The 19,915-nt window shown below is 41.9% G+C and overlaps 1 protein-coding gene across 1 annotated transcript; it reads right to left on the reverse strand.

Moving 5' to 3' along the window:
- Positions 1-7,362: 7,362 nt before the first annotated feature.
- On the reverse strand, positions 7,363-15,488 carry YWHAH (tyrosine 3-monooxygenase/tryptophan 5-monooxygenase activation protein eta). Its single transcript, XM_015878349.2, has 2 exons — positions 15,151-15,488; positions 7,363-8,799 (listed from the first exon to the last, which is right to left on the reverse strand). Exons 1-2 carry the CDS (start codon positions 15,235-15,237, stop codon positions 8,143-8,145), a joined length of 744 nt encoding a protein of 247 aa, XP_015733835.1. The 5' UTR covers positions 15,238-15,488; the 3' UTR covers positions 7,363-8,142.
- Between the last annotated feature and the right edge of the window lie 4,427 nt (positions 15,489-19,915).

A 19,915-nucleotide genomic window follows, 5' to 3' on the forward strand; every position in this document is an offset into this window, starting at 1 on the left:
GGGACTTTGAATCACAGGCAGACCGTCCTGGAACATGAATACATGAGAAGTGTCTTTCTTTTATTATTCCCATTAAAAGGAACATTTCCTGGCTCTGCTCTGATAACAACTCCTTTATTTCTAGTTACCTCAGTCAACTCAGTAACCATGGCAATTGTCTCTAGTGCAATGACATCATACTGTTTCCTGGGCAACAGCTCCCCATGCGGTGATGATGCTCCATGAGGCCGGGGAGAAAGTATTTGAAGTGGGAAGATGGTAAGGGAAGAGAAAAGAGGACTCTGGGAAAAGCAGGATAAAAGATAACAGGAGTGAAAATATGAGCCCTGTGAGAAGAATAAAGGCCAGAGGAAGGAAAAGAGGGACAGAGGATAAAGACAGGAGACTGAAAAAAGTACAGAAGGGATAAAAATAAATAATAAGGAAACAACATTACTATTTGCTTTTTAAAAATCTTAAATTCATTCTCTGATAATACATTAGTTAGGCTAGATTTGCTGAATCACAACACTAATGATCACATCAAATTAAGCTATAGTATAAAATGCTGAATTAGATGAAGAGACTTCTGATAACCTGTAAGAAACTGCCAGAAACTTCCAGAAAGGCACTAACTGGAATCACGCTGTATGGAAAATACTAGCTACTTTTTCTGAGACAATGTATTTTTCTAACACGTTTTCATTTTCTCAGTGCCCAGTTCCTCAGCAGATCCATCACAGTGCTGCCAATAACCTGTTGTTACTGTTGTGTCTTACAGGGCTTTGGAGGATCCTTTTGCTCTCTTCTTTGGTTTTGGTGGTGCTTTCTGGCACTTGAATTTAAGACAAAAATAACTTGGCTATCTTACAAATGAAAATCTCTTTGCATTGATTGAAAGCTTCTCCAAACCCTCACCAAGATGGAAGAGCATTCACTGAACTGTCTCTGAATTCCACACAGTCTCAGCTGGTGAGTCACGTTACTAGCAGCTTTATCCTAAATGGCTCTCAAACTCTGTGAGACAAGCCTGGTGGCAATGAAACTGACATGACTGATACACGGTATTTTATCAAGGTACACAGCCTTGTGTGGGAGGTAAGTAACAAAAAATAGAGCCTTCAGAGGACACCTTGCAGTCTAAAACTTACAACATTATTGAAGAAGCTTTATATCATGCAGCATTCTCTACCCAGCAAGGCATATCTGAATATTCTTTCTTAAACAGAAGGTTTAGTTTAATTCACACCTCCACTAATTGCCCTCTACCATTCATCACAGGAGGTAATGCAGAATCAGATGCAACAATTGTGACTGGATAGCAATTCAGCAAAGTAATGTTGTAGCTCTAACATCTTCTATCAAAATCCCCCCCGTTACGTTCAGGGTCACCAACCACCAGACCAGGCTGCCCAGAGCCACATCCAGCCTAGTCTTGAATGACTCCAGGGATGGGGCATCCACAGGCTCCTTGGGCAAACAATCAGTTGAGAGCGTATTTCAGCTGAAAGAAAAATAGTTTTCTTGATGAAGAATTTTGTACAATTTGTAACAAACATTTTTCTACTATGGGACCTCAAGCAGATTGTTGCTATTACTCTGTTAGTAATAATGCATTTACTATGCCAAGCATTCTCAAAACCTACACAAAGAATTAGAGCACATAATGTCTGACTCCTTCAGAGCAATGCATTTCAGGAAACAGCCTCACTGCTGTAAATCTCAAAGGAGTTTCATTACAAAATTGTGCAGTCATCAGGCTGGAAATGTTCCAGGTGTTTAATCACAGGCAGCAGAGAGAAGAAAAATCTCAGCGATGCAGCACTATGAAGTATGTGATGACTGAGGGACAGAAACAGGAAAAAGGGAGGAGTAGAAAGGGAGAAAAATATCTTACACTGCTGATGAACAGAGGCACAAACACCAGAAGACATAAAGCAAGGCCAGCAGTGATTCCACAAAGTTATTTTTCAGCTCTCACATTCCTCCTTGAACTAGAAGGCATTCAGAGAACAGATAATTGTTAATGTCCTTGAGTTAGAGCTCTGACTGTCAGTGGTTTGTGGGCTGGTTCAGCCTGGTTCCATGACTAGTGGGGTGGAAGGATTTCACAAAATCCACACCTCCAGAAAAGGGAAACAGAGGACCCCAAAATAATTAAATCTGAGGAGAAACAAACTGATTTACTAAATATGGTATCAGAATGCAAGATAACACACTATAATACAATATAATTAGAACTGAAGCGAATAAATCAAATATAATGAGAGAGTATCTGAAAGCTGAGGGCCTTACAGTAATACTGAAGTGATGTGTGCAGTCAGGACGGGCAGCAGCAAGGAAGGGCAAAGAAGAGTGATGAAGAGAAAAGCCTCCTCAGCTGCCCTTGCCTTGGTCCTCTCTGACCACAAAGTCCCCTGGGGAATGTAATTTTTCTTCTCTTCTGGACAGGTACTGGAGCATTAACACTTTAACTCCCAGTACACTACATGATGTTATGATGTGGAATACCAGTAACCAAAAATCACAAATCCATGACACTGATAAAGCCTCTGGACAAACACTGATACAAATTAGCATTAAATGAAACAACAAAAACAACATTGAGAGCTAACTTAACAAACAAAGCAGGGAAAAATGTGTAATGAGCAATGGTCAAGTTGAAAAAACGTAACTAAAAAAAGAATAATCTACAAGTCATTTAAAATGTATTCCCTTAAGTCAAAAACAGTAATACACATTAATGACTTCACTAACGTAGTAAGTGCTGTGCCTTACAGTTCCACAGAGGTGTTCTACATTAATTGAGAGTAAGAAATTCAGCTCTTATTAATATCATACAATAAAACTCACAGGTAATAGAAGGAAAATAACCTGTAAGAAAATGCAGTGCATCAATGCAACAAATTTCCTGAGACACAGCAATATAACATGCAGACAGCTTTTTCAAGCTTCACTTGAGAGCTTCAGCTCTCAACCTATTTTAATCCTAATAAAAAAAAAGGAACAAACTAAAAGGACAGAAAATACAATTACCAGTAAAAGTAACTTACACAAAATATCTCATAGGTGGTCTGTTGTCCTATGCACCCACTAATTGACACCAAGACATTATTGTGATTGCATTAGGACAAAAGGATAAATAATTCCTAACGCCTTTTATCCAGAGATCCACAAACATTAGAAAGTGCTAATGCAATCCCACTCCTAGGATTTTAACTTTCCCCTTCAATGAAACAATACTCAGCTGCCAAAGGAGAAGAAACATAACTTTCAAGGTGAAATTTAGCTGAGTAGTTTATGGAATTCACACATTTGTTTCTTAGCAATTTAAAACACTAATTCCAAGTTATTGCAACAGGTAGTTATACTAAAATTGTATTGAGAAATATTATACTCATAAAGTGAAAACACTTTCCAAATCAGCACTGCCAGGAATTCCTACAGATTCTATCCCAGTAGCTCCTAACAACTTGTAAATAAGGTATTTTCAAATTCACAGCACAATTTATTTTCTGTACTTAATGATGTTCAAAAAATGAACATTATTAAAACAAAAAAGTACAGGAATTATCTGAAAGCAAGGAAGTCTCAGCTGTGAAAACCAGGGGAATGAATCAGCAACAGCTCCACAGCATTCTTATGTAATAAAAGCATCGCACTCTGATGACAGCAAACAGCTCCCCGGTCCTCCCATGACATTCTACAGCCCAGAGAAGCATAATAGGACTTGTTTCAGAAGACACAAATAGCACTCCTTAAAAAGCTTGAGGTGACACAAGAGAATCAAGGGATTCGTTCCTGCCCTTAAAGGACATACTGGAATCAAAGCAGTGACCCAACATGGTGGGCAGCCAGCAGGCACTTGGAGAGAGCTGTGCCACCTCCTGCCAAAAACAGGCTCAGGCTTCTGCTCCCATCTGTGGATTTGGATGGCAGGGACAGTAATGGGGATCACTGCTCCAGGACAGCTCTGCCACAGGGGCAGGAACCTGTTACAGATGGATCCCAGTTGAGCTGCATTGTCCAATCATGGGACAGACCCCACAACATACAGCAAAAATTTATTCTGGGTCATGATTTAAAGTCCCAGCAACTCTAACTCAACTTCCCTATGCACTATTCTGAGGAATCTGGGATTGTACTTAGAAAATAACAATTTGTTTTTTTCAATAAAACAAAGTAAACACAGGACAAACAGGGTTTGTTTGTTTGTTTTTCTTTCCCCAGAGAAAATATTCCCCTTCTTCTATTTACTCACCGCAGTAACCAGTTGTTACTATGTTACTTACACATCCACTAGTTTCTGCTCCTTTGCACAAGTCAGATGTTCTTTCCTGAACACAAGGTCACAACAACAGCCAGAAACACCTGTGAGCAAAACGCTCTCCTTGCCATTTCCCAGCAGCTCTGCCTCTTTCCATATTGTGTGTTCAAGATGGGAACTGGTGCTTTATACTCTTTCAGTAGCTTCTGTTTGAAAAAACACTAACAATTAGTGTTATTTATAACACTAACAATTAGAGATATTTAAAATGAGAATACAGCTCTCCAGATATACGGTATGCAGGTATATCTTGGTTTCAAGCACATTGCTGGAAGGCACATGGATGATGTGATTTGTTTCTCTCCCTAAATATATTGTTAAACTAGATGATTTTTTAATGATGGATGGATTCAGCTACTAACAAAGTTGAATCAATCACATTTATTGGATTATAAAGCAATGTGAGAATGTGGAGGAACAAAATAAGCTCATATTAACTGCATAATCACAGGTAAGTGATTTCTTCATAGTCACTTGACAGAAAATTCACAGTGCTTTGCCCTAATATATGCTGGGATTTGCAGAAAAATACCCAATGCAATAATTCATCTGGCTATAATGCCTGAGGTAGAACTGATCAAATTGATTTGCAATACCCAAATAAACAACAGCACAGAGATTCCAGCTACTTACAGGCTCCCAAGGCTACTATGCATGTTAACCTCAAAACCTAAGTCTACCTCTAATAATTTATGCACACAGTCACTGGAGTTCGGGGTTACCATGTGTTATAACCAAAGCCAACCAGAATTTGTGTATACTGACAACCTAAGCACTATTGTGGAGAACAGCACTTCTAGCAAAGGAAAAAAATGATGATACAATACCCATTCAAGGACTCAAGGAACTATAAGATAAATACATATCTATTTTCTACTTTTACTATTACCTAATATATAAGTAATATATAGATACCTTTGCCCTCGCATTTAAGGACATGAAGAGATAAATTTCAATAAGACATTAAATTGACACATCACATGGAATATAATTACTTGAAGTTCAGGTATAGATCTACAAGAAAAATGGAAGAACACCTCATCCTACAAGGTGACTGGCTGAAGACCATTCCTGCTACATGTTTGCCAAGGGATTTCAGGTGGGTCTCATGCTGACAGAGAACAGATGTATCTGTTTTCTTTGGATTGCGTGCCCATGGATTCACATTAACACACCCACGTAATTTCACCTACCTGCCTTGAAGCTCAACCTCCTCAAAAGAGCTTGATCCTTACTGAGATCTTTTCCAGATGCACTGAGATATACTTGAATTATGTTACAAGCCCACAAGTGGTCCAGCATAACTGCATGCCGCTCATTTGGAGGAATACAACCCACCAGCTGCTCCTCATTATCAAACTTTTAACTTCTATGTTTCAGATGTTCTAATGCAAGCCCAACTTGAGATCATCTCCTAGTCACATAATTCTACCTTGCTGGGAGCACATGGCAATATCCGCACTTTGTCAGTTCACTACCAAACTTCAGGTCACCTGGTGATAAGGAAGCTCTTACTATTCCTAGTTCTTCTGGAGAGTTCCTCTGAAGAGTCTAGAGAAGAAATTCTTAGAAATTCAGTATTTAATTTCCAGTCATGTTTACTTATGTTACTAGATCTTGACACCTAGTATTAAACCTAGACAGTTTCCAGCCATCTACATAAAACACTGTAAGAATATACTGGATCATCAAGAAGTAATTAATTATAACTTCAGTTTTATACATATCTTCCTAACATCTTCTCATCTGCTTGTGTTTGTGGCTGTAACTGATTAATTTGTTGAAATTTACACTGCTTGGGAGAAGAGGAGCTACCCTTCCAGCAAATTAAACCAGTTCAAAATGGAACTTTATAGTTCCTGACAGGCAGTAAAGATACAGGAAAATACACCCTGAAATCATCACATTTCACAGAATGCCTTTCATTTCCATTTAGGACCTTAGGCACAAGTTCAGTAGCTAATCTTCAACAACCTAGTCTGGAGAAGTGGGGAGACCCACTGACAAAGGAGCTGTGTAAGGCAGTAACTAGAATATGAAAAGATGCTTCAGCCCTTAATTAACAACATATGTATGTGTGTGACTGTATGTATATATATATATATATATATGTATATATATACTACTTCCAGGGTAGGCCATGGGCATACGGCAGTAATTGGTATTAAGGACATAATTCACACTGCTTCAATAAGATATCGAGCATGTTGAGATCATACAAGAGCAGGACATCAAGGTTAACTTACACCTTTTTCAGATGTTGTACAAGTATTCTGATTATCACAAATGTAACTAATATGATACATCTAGAATTACCTAGGAGACTAGAAAACATATGAACAAATCTATCCTTAAAAATTAATTCTACAGATATTTAAAAGAAAGCAGCTCACTGTTTTTAAAAAGTATGAGAAGTTCTTGCTATGAGCTTTTAGCACACTAATATTTATTAAGCCATAGAAAAAACGATCGAGAATTAAGAACTTACATGGTCTTTGAGCTAGCCCAGGTGCCAGTAGCAGTCTGGATACAGCCACACGTAACAAGTTAGCAACAACAGCTAACTTTTCCTGCTTTTCTAATACATCAGTACAGAAGTATGGATGGAATCAATAAATCTATTCTAACTATTAGGGGGAAAAAAGCAAACTAAGTCTGGGGACTAGATTTCAGTTGCTACAACAGAGAGGCATTCTCTAAGAATAAATACTGCTTCTGCTAGAATTAAGAAAATACAAAATAACACTACTAGAATTTTCATGTGTACATATAATTAGGCAGTTAGCACTTCCAAACAAAAACCAAAACCAAAAAGAACGCTTTAGAAGTTACTGTAGACAAAAGGAAATAATATAAAGTCTCTACACTGGTGTAAATCAACTAAAACACACTTTAGGAAACTCTATTTTACCTTCTTTCTTCATTTTGTCATAATGTTCTTTGCTCATTTGTTTTTAGTGTACAAGACATCTTCTCATTAATGAAATGTTTAAACTTATCAGTGCTATACTAAGTAACTCGGTCTTTGCTCTGAACAAAAGACAGGACAGCTTACGTAGAGATAATATTCCCCGAAGCAGCATTTTATTTTGTTTAATTCCAAAGCATTTAATTTAGAAGTCCGGCATCTCGGTCATCCATCTTAACATGGGCTAATATTGACATAGTGTTGTCAGAATACACAGACAACTAAACAGCCAAATAGTTTACAAAAAATAAATTCATGATTCTTCAAAACATCTGCAGAAGGTTACAAGTATCAAAACTCTTATGTAGATGCACTGCATTAAAATAAACTGTGCACATAAGTTAAGAGGCAAAAAAAAATTTGCTACCAAAACTTCACATTTCAAACAGTTTATTGTAAACTGATGAACAGGGCTGTCATTTCACATCAGCTTTAACTGTTTGCACTGACTGAAAAAAAATTGAAGTGGCTAGTTTACATCGCATGCACAAAATGTACTGCTTAACAGAACAGTCAGCTCATTTCAAATGGCAAAAATTGTAAATGGAATCTAATCATCTTCAGTTGTTTTCCATTATTCTTTCCCATCTGTTCTAATCAACAGGCAAACTAAAAATGTCTCATTTAGTACATATCTTTCTGCACTGTTAAAGTGCAACTAAGATAATGAGGGCCAATCAACCAATCAATCCATCAACACCCACGAAGGCTCATCTGAAACTGCTTCTTGATAAAGTGGACAGCAAATCTGAACAGCTGTACAATACAGATATGCTTAGCACTAGACAGTTAGTGTGACTGTGGCAAGGTAATATTGGTGATGACAGGGATCGTTAAGTGGATGAAAGACAGATCAGAGGAAAGCTTTTTAATTATTGCCCTCTCCTGCTTCTTCATCTTGCTGGTCACTCGTCCACAGAGTGAGGTTATCTCGAAGTAACTGCATGATGAGAGTGGAGTCCTTGTAGGAATCCTCATTTAGTGTGTCCAGCTCTGCTATGGCATCATCAAAGGCTTGTTTGGCTAAAAGGCAGGCTTGCTCAGGAGCATTCTGGATTTCATAGTAGAACACGGAGAAATTGAGTGCCAGCCCAAGCCTAATCGGGTGAGTAGGCTGCATGTGCTCTTTGCTGATTTCAAAGGCCTCTTTATAGGCAGCTTCTGAGGCTTCCACAACACTGTTCTTCTTCTCTCCAGCCGCAACTTCTGCCAAATAGCGGTAATAATCTCCTTTCATTTTCAGATAAAAAACCTTACTCTCATACTGGAAGTCATTGCAGTTCTTGATCAAGTACTTATCAAGGAGAGCCAAAACATCATTGCAGACTGTCTCAAGCTCCTTTTCTATCTTCTCCCTATAGGCTTTAACCTTCTCCAGCTTCTTTTCATTCCCATCAGCCATGGTCTTCTGCTCTATGCTGCTGATGACACGCCAGGACGATCGTCTAGCTCCAACTACGTTCTTGTAGGCTACAGACAGCAGGTTTCTGTCCTCATTTGAGAGAGGCTCGTTCAGCTCAGTTACCTGCAAATACACACAAAGATCAAACTCAAAGGGTTTATCTTCAGAAATAACACGTTTCCTGCAACACCTCCATCATGAAATACAACATTCAAAATTCCTTCTGGATCTCCCAAAAGTCCTTCTAGACAGAAAACAGTTTGTAACACCCAAACTTGAAAGCTGTTTCTGTAGTCAAGTCCCAAAAGAATGAAACTCCCCCCCACTTCTGCTGTAATAGAATTACAAAGCACATTCACCAAGAAAGAGTGTTACAGGCTGGTGTAAAAGAAGCATTTGGAGGATTTACTTTGTAGAAGTCTTAGCTATAATTATGCAGACTACAAAGTTAATAATTTAAATGTACCTGGAGTATCAGTTTTATGAATCTGGAAAGCAGCACAGACACTGGAAACTGCTGCAGTTCTTGCATATTTCTTTCCCATGCAGCTTTATTGTCATTCAACAGCAGAAATAAAGGCACTGCAGTCATTACGATTAAGCTCTGTGTAGTACAAAGGGAATCAGTGCTTCATACTGTCTTTCATTTACTGAGTGACCAATTACACAAAGTAATACAGAAGCGAGCCTGATTTCTGTTGACTGGTGGCTGCAGGCAGGTTTCAAGGATAGGATATAGAAGAAATTGCACAGGAGTGGAACAAATGAGGGTTATTTTTTATTTCAGAAAAAAAAACAAACATCTGAATTCTTACTACTAAAGCTGCAGTAAGGGAAAGGTAGAACATCCATGACTGCATTTAGGCCTGTTTCACTTTGTGCTGATTAGAAAAAAGGCCTTTCAGACTTAAAAGTCACTCAGATTCATTCAAATTTTGCAAGTTTACAAATGTGAAATTAAGTTCATAGGAATTAACTGAAAATCACAGCTCCATTACTTTACACACGCTTGATTACTTGCAGTGGAAGTCACTAGAATTGCAAGCACATGCACTTCCAATTGAAGATAAACCTATCATTGCTCATGCACTACTAAAATTAACTTCCTTCCAAAGAAGTGCATGTTTCCATGACACACAGTGTCTGCAGACAAATTTGCAAGCTACAAGTAACTGCCACAAATATTTACTCTTTTGAGACCAATGGTGTAATCAGTGTACTATCCAGTAAACATGGATCTTGCCAAGCCTGAAAAAACAACCGTGAAAATTAACTTTCTCAGAAAGGGAAATTACCTCCAGTTGAGTTATCTCCAAAATACCTTTTCCCCACAGCTCTGGGAGCTGAACTACCAAAAGATACAACTGTGCCCACCCTGATACAATGACAGTCAACCTACAGATGGTAAATGCACAGAAATCAACTCAATTACAATTCTGATTGTAATTGTCACAAGCTTATTCACAGCTTCTATGCCCCATCTTCCCAGACACAATCTCTACTCAGATCAATCTCTATCATCCTCTCTACTAAAGACATCAGTTCCCTCAGTATGTGAAGGCTCAGCTAAGGCCTTTTTATTCCCCCGGTTTGTTAGGACAGTGTGTTTTTACAAAAATTGAATTAAAAAAAAATATCAAACCCACCAAATCAATAACTACTTGGCCATTCCAGTGGTGGACACCTAAACAGTACTCTGCAGTACCCAGCAAATGCCACAAGAACCATAAAAAACCCATCACGTAAACCTACATTTTCACTATGCTATAGCTGGTGTATTTACTTACAGAGATAGTTTATATCAGTTTTCAAAATTTCATCCCATTTGACACAGGACAAAGTATAATCCAACAGCAGTTATCAGTAACCTTGAAAGAGTATTCTAGATTTTTTCCTAGTCTATTTTCCCTCTTCACACATTATTCATTTTCAATTGCAGAAAACGTATCGACATCCACCCTGAAATGTTGATTCATAAAACTCCATTTGTACAGGATACAGCACTTGCAAGAAATCAACCCCTCAAATGCCTTTCTACCTTTCTTTTCTTTCACCGTATCTGAATTACTTTTCAGATACAGTACAATTGAAGTGTCAGTACCATACCACTTCTGAGTGTAATTTATATCCCTTGGCAGAAGCTGTGAACAATGTAAAAACTGATAACCACTTTTCACATGAGCAGCACCCAGCAGGAGTGAAGGAACTCAGCATAACAAGAGTCATTTCCCACTTGTGATTCTTCCCGTGGCAGAAGTTTCCAATGCTTACAGCAGAACTCTCCTTTTAGTGTCTACAGCCCTAACAAAAATGGCTACATTACAAGAAGGTAAAATGAAAGGAAAGCATTTGACCTTTAAGGAACTATCAATGGCTTTACCAATGTCAGAGATCAGCAAATTGCATAAAAACTGATGTGTTTCTCTTCACGTGTTGGGATGACATAGAAAAGATGCAAAATGCTAAAGGAAATGTTTCTTGTTTTCCATTCCACCTACAGCATTAATTAAAAGTGGATTATCCCTCAAGAAATGCACTTTTACTTTTTAATCTAGATATTTTTTATAAAGGCTATCAGGAAAAACAAGAGCACTTCAAGAAAAAGCTGTTTGTAGTATGACTTCTAAGTAGGACTAACTTCCTGACATGTAACTATACTTTCCTTATGCAAACACACTTCTGACACTAAAGTTTTCATCATCTTGCCAAGGACTGAAAGATAATGCCAGCTGACTGTACAGGCAATGACCTACTAACAGTTCACAAGAGTTAAAAAAATACTAAATAGTTTTGGTTTATAGCGCTTAGAGATATCTCCTCCTCAGCTCTTTGCCTACAGGTGCTTCATAGTTAAGAGAGAAAGAAATGAAAGTATATAAAAGAAATCCTGGCCACAACTCTGGGCTTCTCAGAGCAAAATTGATTTCCATTAGTGTGATCCCACATGGGCCATGTCAAGCCACGTTAATTTTACATTGTAAACTCACCGAAACAATGGTTCTGTAACTGACAGCACACAAATGCACCGACAGGTCACCCAACAGCATCACTCTGACCCAGGTAAGCTGCATGTGTGTGACTGAACTTGTTCTGTTACCAAGAACACGTTTGTCAGAGCTTGGGCAAGTTCTTAATGAGCTATTGCAGTAAAAGACTGTACCTGAGCAGGAAAGCCACATTTAATCATTACAGCCTGAGAAGGCTCATAATGAATACTGTTCATTATTTCTGAACAAACCAGATCAATTCATTTAAGCCAGAGCAGTACCCTGCATTGTGTTGCTTCAGGTATTTGGAGCTTTTTTGTTACAGATAGATTTACCATACAAAACCACAGTGGAAGTCATCTCATAGCAGGGAAGAACACTGTTCACATTAAAGCTCTATACCATGACTCCATATTCTAAGGGTGAAGAAAATGTTTTTCACATGACTCACTTTAAAATTACACACCTCACATAACTGAGATTCATCTCAATTTTAAATACCTGCTACATACTCTCACTAAAAACCAATACAGATTAAAAAACTATTACATCCTATGCCTTGGAATTAACATTGACTGAAAGACTCAGTTCATAAAGTGTAACTGTTCAACTATTTAGCATTTATCGTCAACATTTATTTATTGTCAATTTCTAGAACAGTCTAACACCAAAATTATTCAAGTTCCCAACCTGCTCAATATTTGTTCCAACAAGTGCTTTTAACACTCGACAATAAAAGTATGTTTTTCTCCACTGTATCTGGAAGTAAATTTTCACCTATCACATAGATTACTTCAAACAGTTGGAACCTTAAAGTGGTACTTACTGCAGTGAGACTGTCACCACCCTTACAAGGATGCAACATGGGAGAGGCACTTTTACATACGCACGAAAATAATTTTCACTAAACTCGTTGATTTATAACAGTAACTTAATTACATAAATAGCTACTAACAGAAGTATATTTGTAAGTACAGATACAGAAATAGGACAATTCTAAGAACAAAGAGCAACAAAAAATGTGTTCTTTAAAGGTAGGTTCCTTATTCAGCTACCACTGCTGTATCATCCAGCTTTTCTACAGAAGACTGGACAGGGCTGAACAATGAGTGTTTCTCCAGCATTATATCAACAACTGATGTGACAGTCTCATCATGTTTTTTAATTCACTGTAAGTACAAATATGCTTTTGCTACAATAATCTTTGGCATTTTATGCTTTAAGAGCAACTACCGGGCTGCTGACAATATTCTGTACTGTAGAAACATGCTGATAAATACCTGGAGCTGAAATTAATCACTTGCATTTCCATTACACTGGAAATACAGCATTTTCACACAGCACCTTTAAAAAAGAATCAAATAAGTTACGTGAAGAAATATTTTAACAAATCTTTTCAAATCAAAATATCCTGCATTGACAATAGATATCTGATAATAGATATCCGATTTACAATACTGGTTTCCTGTTGAAGGAAGTCTAACATCTGAGCGCACAATGTGCTTAAGCTCACACCTATAAAATCAACTCAAATCTTAAGAGGAAAGATTACATGACCAGCTTAACAGGAGGCAACCACTGCCCTTTAGATTCACTTTAATTGTATACATATATATATATACACACTATATACTATATATATACTATATATATATGCACACTATAGTACTATATATATATAGTACTTGTAGCATTTCATACATGCTAAAGACAGCTCACCTACAACGTTAGCAAGCTCCAAATTACAGAAGCTCATTATTATACTTCTTGCAAAGCAAAATGGGATTACAGAATAAGGCAATGAATGAAAACTGAACAATAGTTCAGTTTAATATGCCAAACACACACACACTAGTTACTTCTACTTCATATACTTCCTGATGCACAGCAATCATGTTCTTTTTGCTTCACATATTCGGGGAACCACATATATACTACAGGTCAGCAAAGGTTGGGGGAAAAAAAAGCTACCAGCTACAGCTAGAGATGGTGTCTTCCAGAGCAGCAGTGGATCTTAGGGATTTCTTGGTTGCATCCTTCAGAAATAGCAATGAAAAGCGTTCTTGAGATTAATTCAGCTGTTACTACTTCACTGTAGGTATCAGGAATTCTAGTATATTACTGAAATGCAGCTTATTTATGTTGACTACATTTAATATTGAGATACTCAGAAGCATTTGTGCTTTAGAACTAGATTGATGCTGGCATTTATTATGTCACTCTAAACAGTTACATTAAAAAGCAAGATAACACCTAATTCTTGCCTTCATTTAAGAGATGTAACATACATCACGCAGTCCCTGAAGACTTTCAGCAAGAATCAGCCTATGATGTGAACTTGATTTGCAGCTGCTCTCTCAAACCAAAGTCCTCTCATGGCTTTAGGCATTACTCTCAAGAGAAACCAGGGTCCTCTTGGGGCCTTTTGGTATTCACAAATAACCCACCAGATCAACAAGGCTAAATCAGTTGCAATTAGATACAGCAAGACACTGCTAAACATTTACCAGCATGAGCTTCAGAATTCAGATGTGTTTTGTTTTTTAAGAAGAGACACTAGACATGAAGTTTGGTCATTCTCCAGTTTTATTATGTACCAGTACAAACAGGTCAGTACAATTCATTTTCATCGCAGCTGTAGCTTAGTGTTAAACACATGTCAGTATTCAGACTGTGTAAGGAACACACTGAGAATGTTACCCTACAAAAAGAGGCAAGAAGGCAACGTTAAAGCTTAAGAAACAGATTCTGCGTGCACCGAGCAGCTTCTATAACCGGATGCAATCACAGTTCCATCTTTGAATGGCAGCGCTCATGTCCGTGGGCCCTATTCGGAGCCTCTACGGCAGAACCCTCTAGAAAAGGAAGGGGCTCCTCCTGCCGCGCGGTGCCCAGCCCCAACCCCCTTTCTCCCTCCCACCTCCCCCCCCCCCAGCGGCCATCCCACCCCACCCCGCCCAACGCCCCTCCAGCCCCTGTTGGGGGCGCAAGGCTCGGTCACAGCTCCATCCTCTGCGCCGACACGAGCAGCCCCTCAATTGCGGTGTGGCGGCGGCTCAGCGCGCTCCCTACACCCGGAGGCGGGCGGCGTTCAAACGGCCGCACCGCACCGCGCCCCATTGGCGGCCAGGGGACGGCCACACCCCCGGGAAGGGACAGCGCGGGGAGCGGGAGCCGTTATGAGGGGAGAGGGAAACGAGGGAGGAAGAAAAGCAGCTCCAAAGGGACCGGGGCTGCACAGCTCGGGGCCGCCGCCCGGCTGCGCTGCACGGGGCGGGAAGCGGCTCCGCCGGAAGGGCCCGCTCCCACCCAGCCCCCCCCCACTGCCACGGGTGGGACGCGGCGGCCGCATCCTGCCCACACCCACCCCGTACAGCGCCGGGCAGGCCCGGACGTCCTTCCTCACCGCCTCCCTCCCTCCCACCCCACACACTCCTCCTTCCCGGGCACGAAGCTCGGCCGCCACCACGCCGCCCGCCCCACTCACCGATTTCATGGCCGAGGCCATATCGTCGTATCTCTCCGCCTGCTCGGCCAGGCGGGCTCGCTGCAGCAGCTGCTCTCGGTCCCCCATGGCCGCTTCCGTGGTGTCTGCCGGGCTGGGCACTGAGCCCCTCAGGCGGTGACGAGAGGGGCGGGGGGTCCGCGCCGGCGGGGCGAGGGTACGAGCGTGTGTGGAGAGCGCAGCGCAGCCGCCTCCCGCCCGCTCACCGGGCGGCCGTTGTGCTCGGCGCTCCTCACGTGCCGGACCGACGATCAGCGCCTGTCGCTGCCGGGCTGCAGAGCTGCTGCCCCTCACCGCCCGGCTCCGAGCCTCGCGCTGCTGCCGCCGCCTGCGCCTGCGCGCTGGGAAGGCAACGAGGGGGCGGAGCCGAGGGGACCGCAGGGGAGGGGAGGGGGGAGCCGCTCCCGCGCGGCGTATTTCTAGGTGACGTCACTTGCTATAAATAGCCATCCCGGGGCGCCGGCCGGGGGGAGGCGCATGCGCGCTGAGAGTGCTGCATTTTACTGCTGCAAAGGTGGAGGTGGGAGATGGGCGGGGCGCTGCGGAGCCGGGCGGGGACCTGCAGTGCAACGCTGTGCAGCGATGTGCAGCGATGTGGAGTTCGGTGCTGCTCTGTGCTGCTCTGTGCAGCCATGTGGAGTTCGGTGCTGCTCTGTGCAGCTCCGGGCTCGGCTGTTGTGCTGCTCGGCTGCTGGTGTTACACCCTGGTGGTAACGTGCTGATTCACACACGAGCTGATTGAGATGCGCTTCGTTTCGTGGCGTGTGTTGTCTGACAGATCAGTGCTGTAGTGCAACACTCGCTGCATCACAGCGCTCACACGCACCGCTGGGACTCCAGAACCATCCAGCAGGTGTCAATAGGTGCCGTTCTTTTCCATTTAATGACACGCTTTTGCTTCACATGCACCTCCGGGTGCTGTCAGAGCACCTCACTGTCCTGCTGCGAGCTGTGTCACACCCCATTCACACACAGCAGCCTCTTGTATGTATGAAACCCCATGCAGACAGGAGCTGACGGATCCTCAGAGCTCTGGCAGAACGAGCTATTCTGAAGCACTTGCTGTGTGTGAGCAGAAGATGATGGCGGTGTTTTTAGGTGCCACAGTGATTCAGGGCTATGCAGGCAGGCTGTGAGGCACGCTCCGTTGTCAGGGTTTCTCTATGTGGCACCTGATTTAAAGCAGCTTTAACTCTTCATCAGCTGCTTCAAGCCTCAACGTTTGCCACAGTCCTGTCCAGATAAAAGAATGTGTTTTCATTCTTTAAGTCACCGAAGGGATATAAACAGAATTCACAAGCATAAATAAGATTAAATTCCACTAAAAACGATTGATCTGAAGCAATGACCTTTTGCTGTTGAGCCCAGCACCCAGAACAAGAGGCTTCCTGAAAAGATGGGCCTTGAAGTCACCTCCTTGCTGTGACCCATTAACACAAGTACTGTTCTTTGGGCTCTTCTGTGCATTTTAAGATAAAAATGGCTTTGTTTCTCCTATGTAGGGCGAGCTCCTCTCTTTGTTAGGGCACACCATGTTGAGGAGGAACCACAACAGCAGGTACTGCACATTCAGTTCAGGGGAGGTCAGTGACGTGCTCAGAGCATTTCTAATTACAGCTTCACAGAAGAAGAACATAAACACACCCAGAGCTCACTACATATGGCAGGACAGGGAACCCAGATCATGATGAGGATGTAAATCACATCTCAGCTTGGCTACCTGCAGTCCAGCTCACCCAGACTTGGAGATGTGCAGGCACTACCTGCAGCTTCACTAATTGCATTGGGAAGTGTTTCATGCAGATTCAGCATCCAGCTGGCATGAAGCAGAGATGCTGGTGTGCTGGGATATACTGCACTTCAGCCACTGCACTTTGTGTGTCTCAAAGTGGAGTACTTCTAATTTTCTGGGTTTCACACATCAAACTTTATATCACCTGAGGTAAGATGATGGAGAAGTAATAAGTTATTTCACCTGGGAAATCACCTAGAAAACGCAACTGTCCTCCAGAGAGCAACTGTGCCAAATGTGGAAATGAAACCCAGCTGCAGAGCCTTTTTCAGATGCAGTTTGGTGAGGATTCATTACCAGTGCTCCACAGGAATCCCAGTGACCAGAGCTGCCATTTTATCTCACTCATAAAACCCACCTTTTTCAATTGTGTAAAGCACTGACAGGGCCTACAACTATACAGGTGTTCATCTAATCTGTATCACCTCCTTGACAGTCACCTGTGCCAACACCTGAGAGCACAGAGGGGTGTTTTTCATTGTCATGGAGGCAGCTCAGTACGTGAACACAGCGCCCACAGTTCCAGCAGCTGAGGAGAGGGGGATTCAAACAGCGCGGATGGACAAAGGACAGGACAGCAGCCCGCCCTCAGCCGCCCATCCCTCTGCTGCCGCGGCTCGGCGGGAGGCGGCAGCCAATCAGGAGGCGGGGAGATATATTTGTCGCTGTTGCTACCGGCGCTCCGGGCCGGGCAGCCAATGGGAAGAGCGGATCTCCTGAGCGGCCGTGGCGAGCGGATCAGGGCGGGAGAAGAAGAAAATGGCATCCCAGGGGAGGGAGGGCTGGGAGCCTCGGGGCCACAGCATCACCGTACCCGGCTGTGGGGTTTAAAGTGCTGTGTGCAAATAACAAAGGTTTTCCTCCTTTTCAGTTGAGTTTCACGTGCCTTCACGATGTAATGAAGGACTGAGGCCTGACCGGTGCTATAGGTACTGCAGGTACTGCCACAGAATTACTAACTTGATGTGTTTCACTTCTTCAGAAGAGCTTCAGACTGCTCCAGTGAGAACAGCCCACACTGTACCTTTGGTTTCTTATATCCTTTGCAATATTCTCAGCTACAAAGTCCCCCACAGTCTACTGCCCCCTCTGTTACAGACATAGATTGATCCAGATAACTCTGTGACACCCCACAGCAAGTGTAGTGGAAATTTATCCTACAAGACACAGCACCCAGGAAGCCCATTGAATGCTGTAAAATCATTTACCCGTTCAGGCTCTTCATCTTCCTACGGCACACACTAAAAAACATGCAAAAGCTGCTCTTCTGAATTCCCGAAGTAGCTAATTATTACAAAGATCTGAAGATGTCACCTTTTGCTGGCTGCAGACATCGCATGCTATCTCGTTCCCCAGCCCGTATTGCACTGAATGTCACATTTCTGTACAATCACTAAATCAGTGCATAAATCCAAAACAGCAAGAGGCAAACTCTAGCTGCAGAGACTACATAGTCAGGAAATCTTAGAAAAAGCTCATTCATTATTAATGCCCAAAGCTTTCCTCCTCATCTGGCTCCCATTATGGCTGGTAAAAAGGCCACTTTCCAAGATGCAGATATTTATATTGATGCTTTCAAAGGCTCAAAAGAGGTTCTGTTACTGCCCTCAGAGCTGCAGCCACTTCCCATAATGAGGCCAGCAGATACAGTCTCCTGCTTTTCAAAATCTCTTTCAAAAAGGTTTTCTCTGGCAGCTTACATTGCAAGAGCAATGGAAATGCATGCTAACTCACTGTTTGAAGCAAAAAAAATATGCTTGAAGCCAGAAAATATACCTGATAAACAGCTCAGTCTATGGTTTAGATAGGGCTTTCTTCAGTCCTATTTTTAAGTAACTTTTCATTCATGGATGTGCTCCCATCCCTTTGAAAGCAGTAAATTTCTGGGTTTAATTCCCTACTTCCTTAAAAGCAAAAGAAAGCACACAGACTGAGACCAGGTCATGGAAGTCAGTTCTTTTATCATTTCCTATAATACCAGTGTTCTACAAACTATTCTCAGCCATCTCAGAACACTGCAAAATCTCCTCAGCAACACCAAATTTGGAAATGAAAATGACATGGAAGATTTGAGCAGGTTTTGGAGAGCTGAGTTAAATACCCCAGAACCTTTCAGAAGGGGAGTGCCCTCGAGCAGCACCTTACTGTCATCTTCTCACAGTACCAGGTGACCCTTCTGCTGCTCAAGATGTACATGAGACTTCGGATCCAACACAGGCCATTGGTCCAATGATATTTTTTACTCAAATCAGATATGCAGTAAAATCTGATCCAAGCAGCAAAACCAACAAAAACCCATCCTCCTAGCATCTGCTTAGTGCTATCTTGAGAATGCCAAGCTTACAGTGAACTGGATTCCAAAGACATGCGTAGATATGAGTCACACAACATATGATGTGAGATTTCACATCTCCTATGAGGGTGCTACAGCTGGATGGCATGTATGTCTGAGCTCCCTTCTAGGAACATCAGGCATGTTCTGTTACCCACAGCTCGGCTTTCTTCTAAGCAGGGTGCAGAAACAGGTGGGACAGTCTGGAACTGGAAGAAAATGTGATTATTTACAGATGTGTTTGTATTGATGCCATTTACTGTCGTCTTGCAACAGGACAAGAGGGGCTGCTGAGAATTCTGTTGACTACAAACCTTTGTCATTGATTCAGATCATTAAGGGATGAGAAAAACAGATTCTGCACAGAGAGGAGTAGCCTAACCAGAAGCAGTATATAACCAGAAGCGGTATATAACCAGGAGCAGTATATAACCAGAAGCAGTATATAGGGCTACACCTGCATTTGCAACTTGCCTTTTGCCCCCAGAACACTCTCCATAAACAGAGATGTCTAACAAAATATCTGCCTCTTGGAACATATTTTGAAAACAGCGATCTTCATAGTCAAAACACACAAAGGCAGCTCTAAACGCAGCCACATTAGCTACAATTCTACTGCAGCC

This window comes from Coturnix japonica, chromosome 9, assembly GCF_054131305.1.
Source record: "Coturnix japonica strain WE chromosome 9, WE-NBRP24, whole genome shotgun sequence".
In the NCBI taxonomy this organism is placed as follows: Eukaryota; Metazoa; Chordata; class Aves; order Galliformes; family Phasianidae; genus Coturnix; species Coturnix japonica.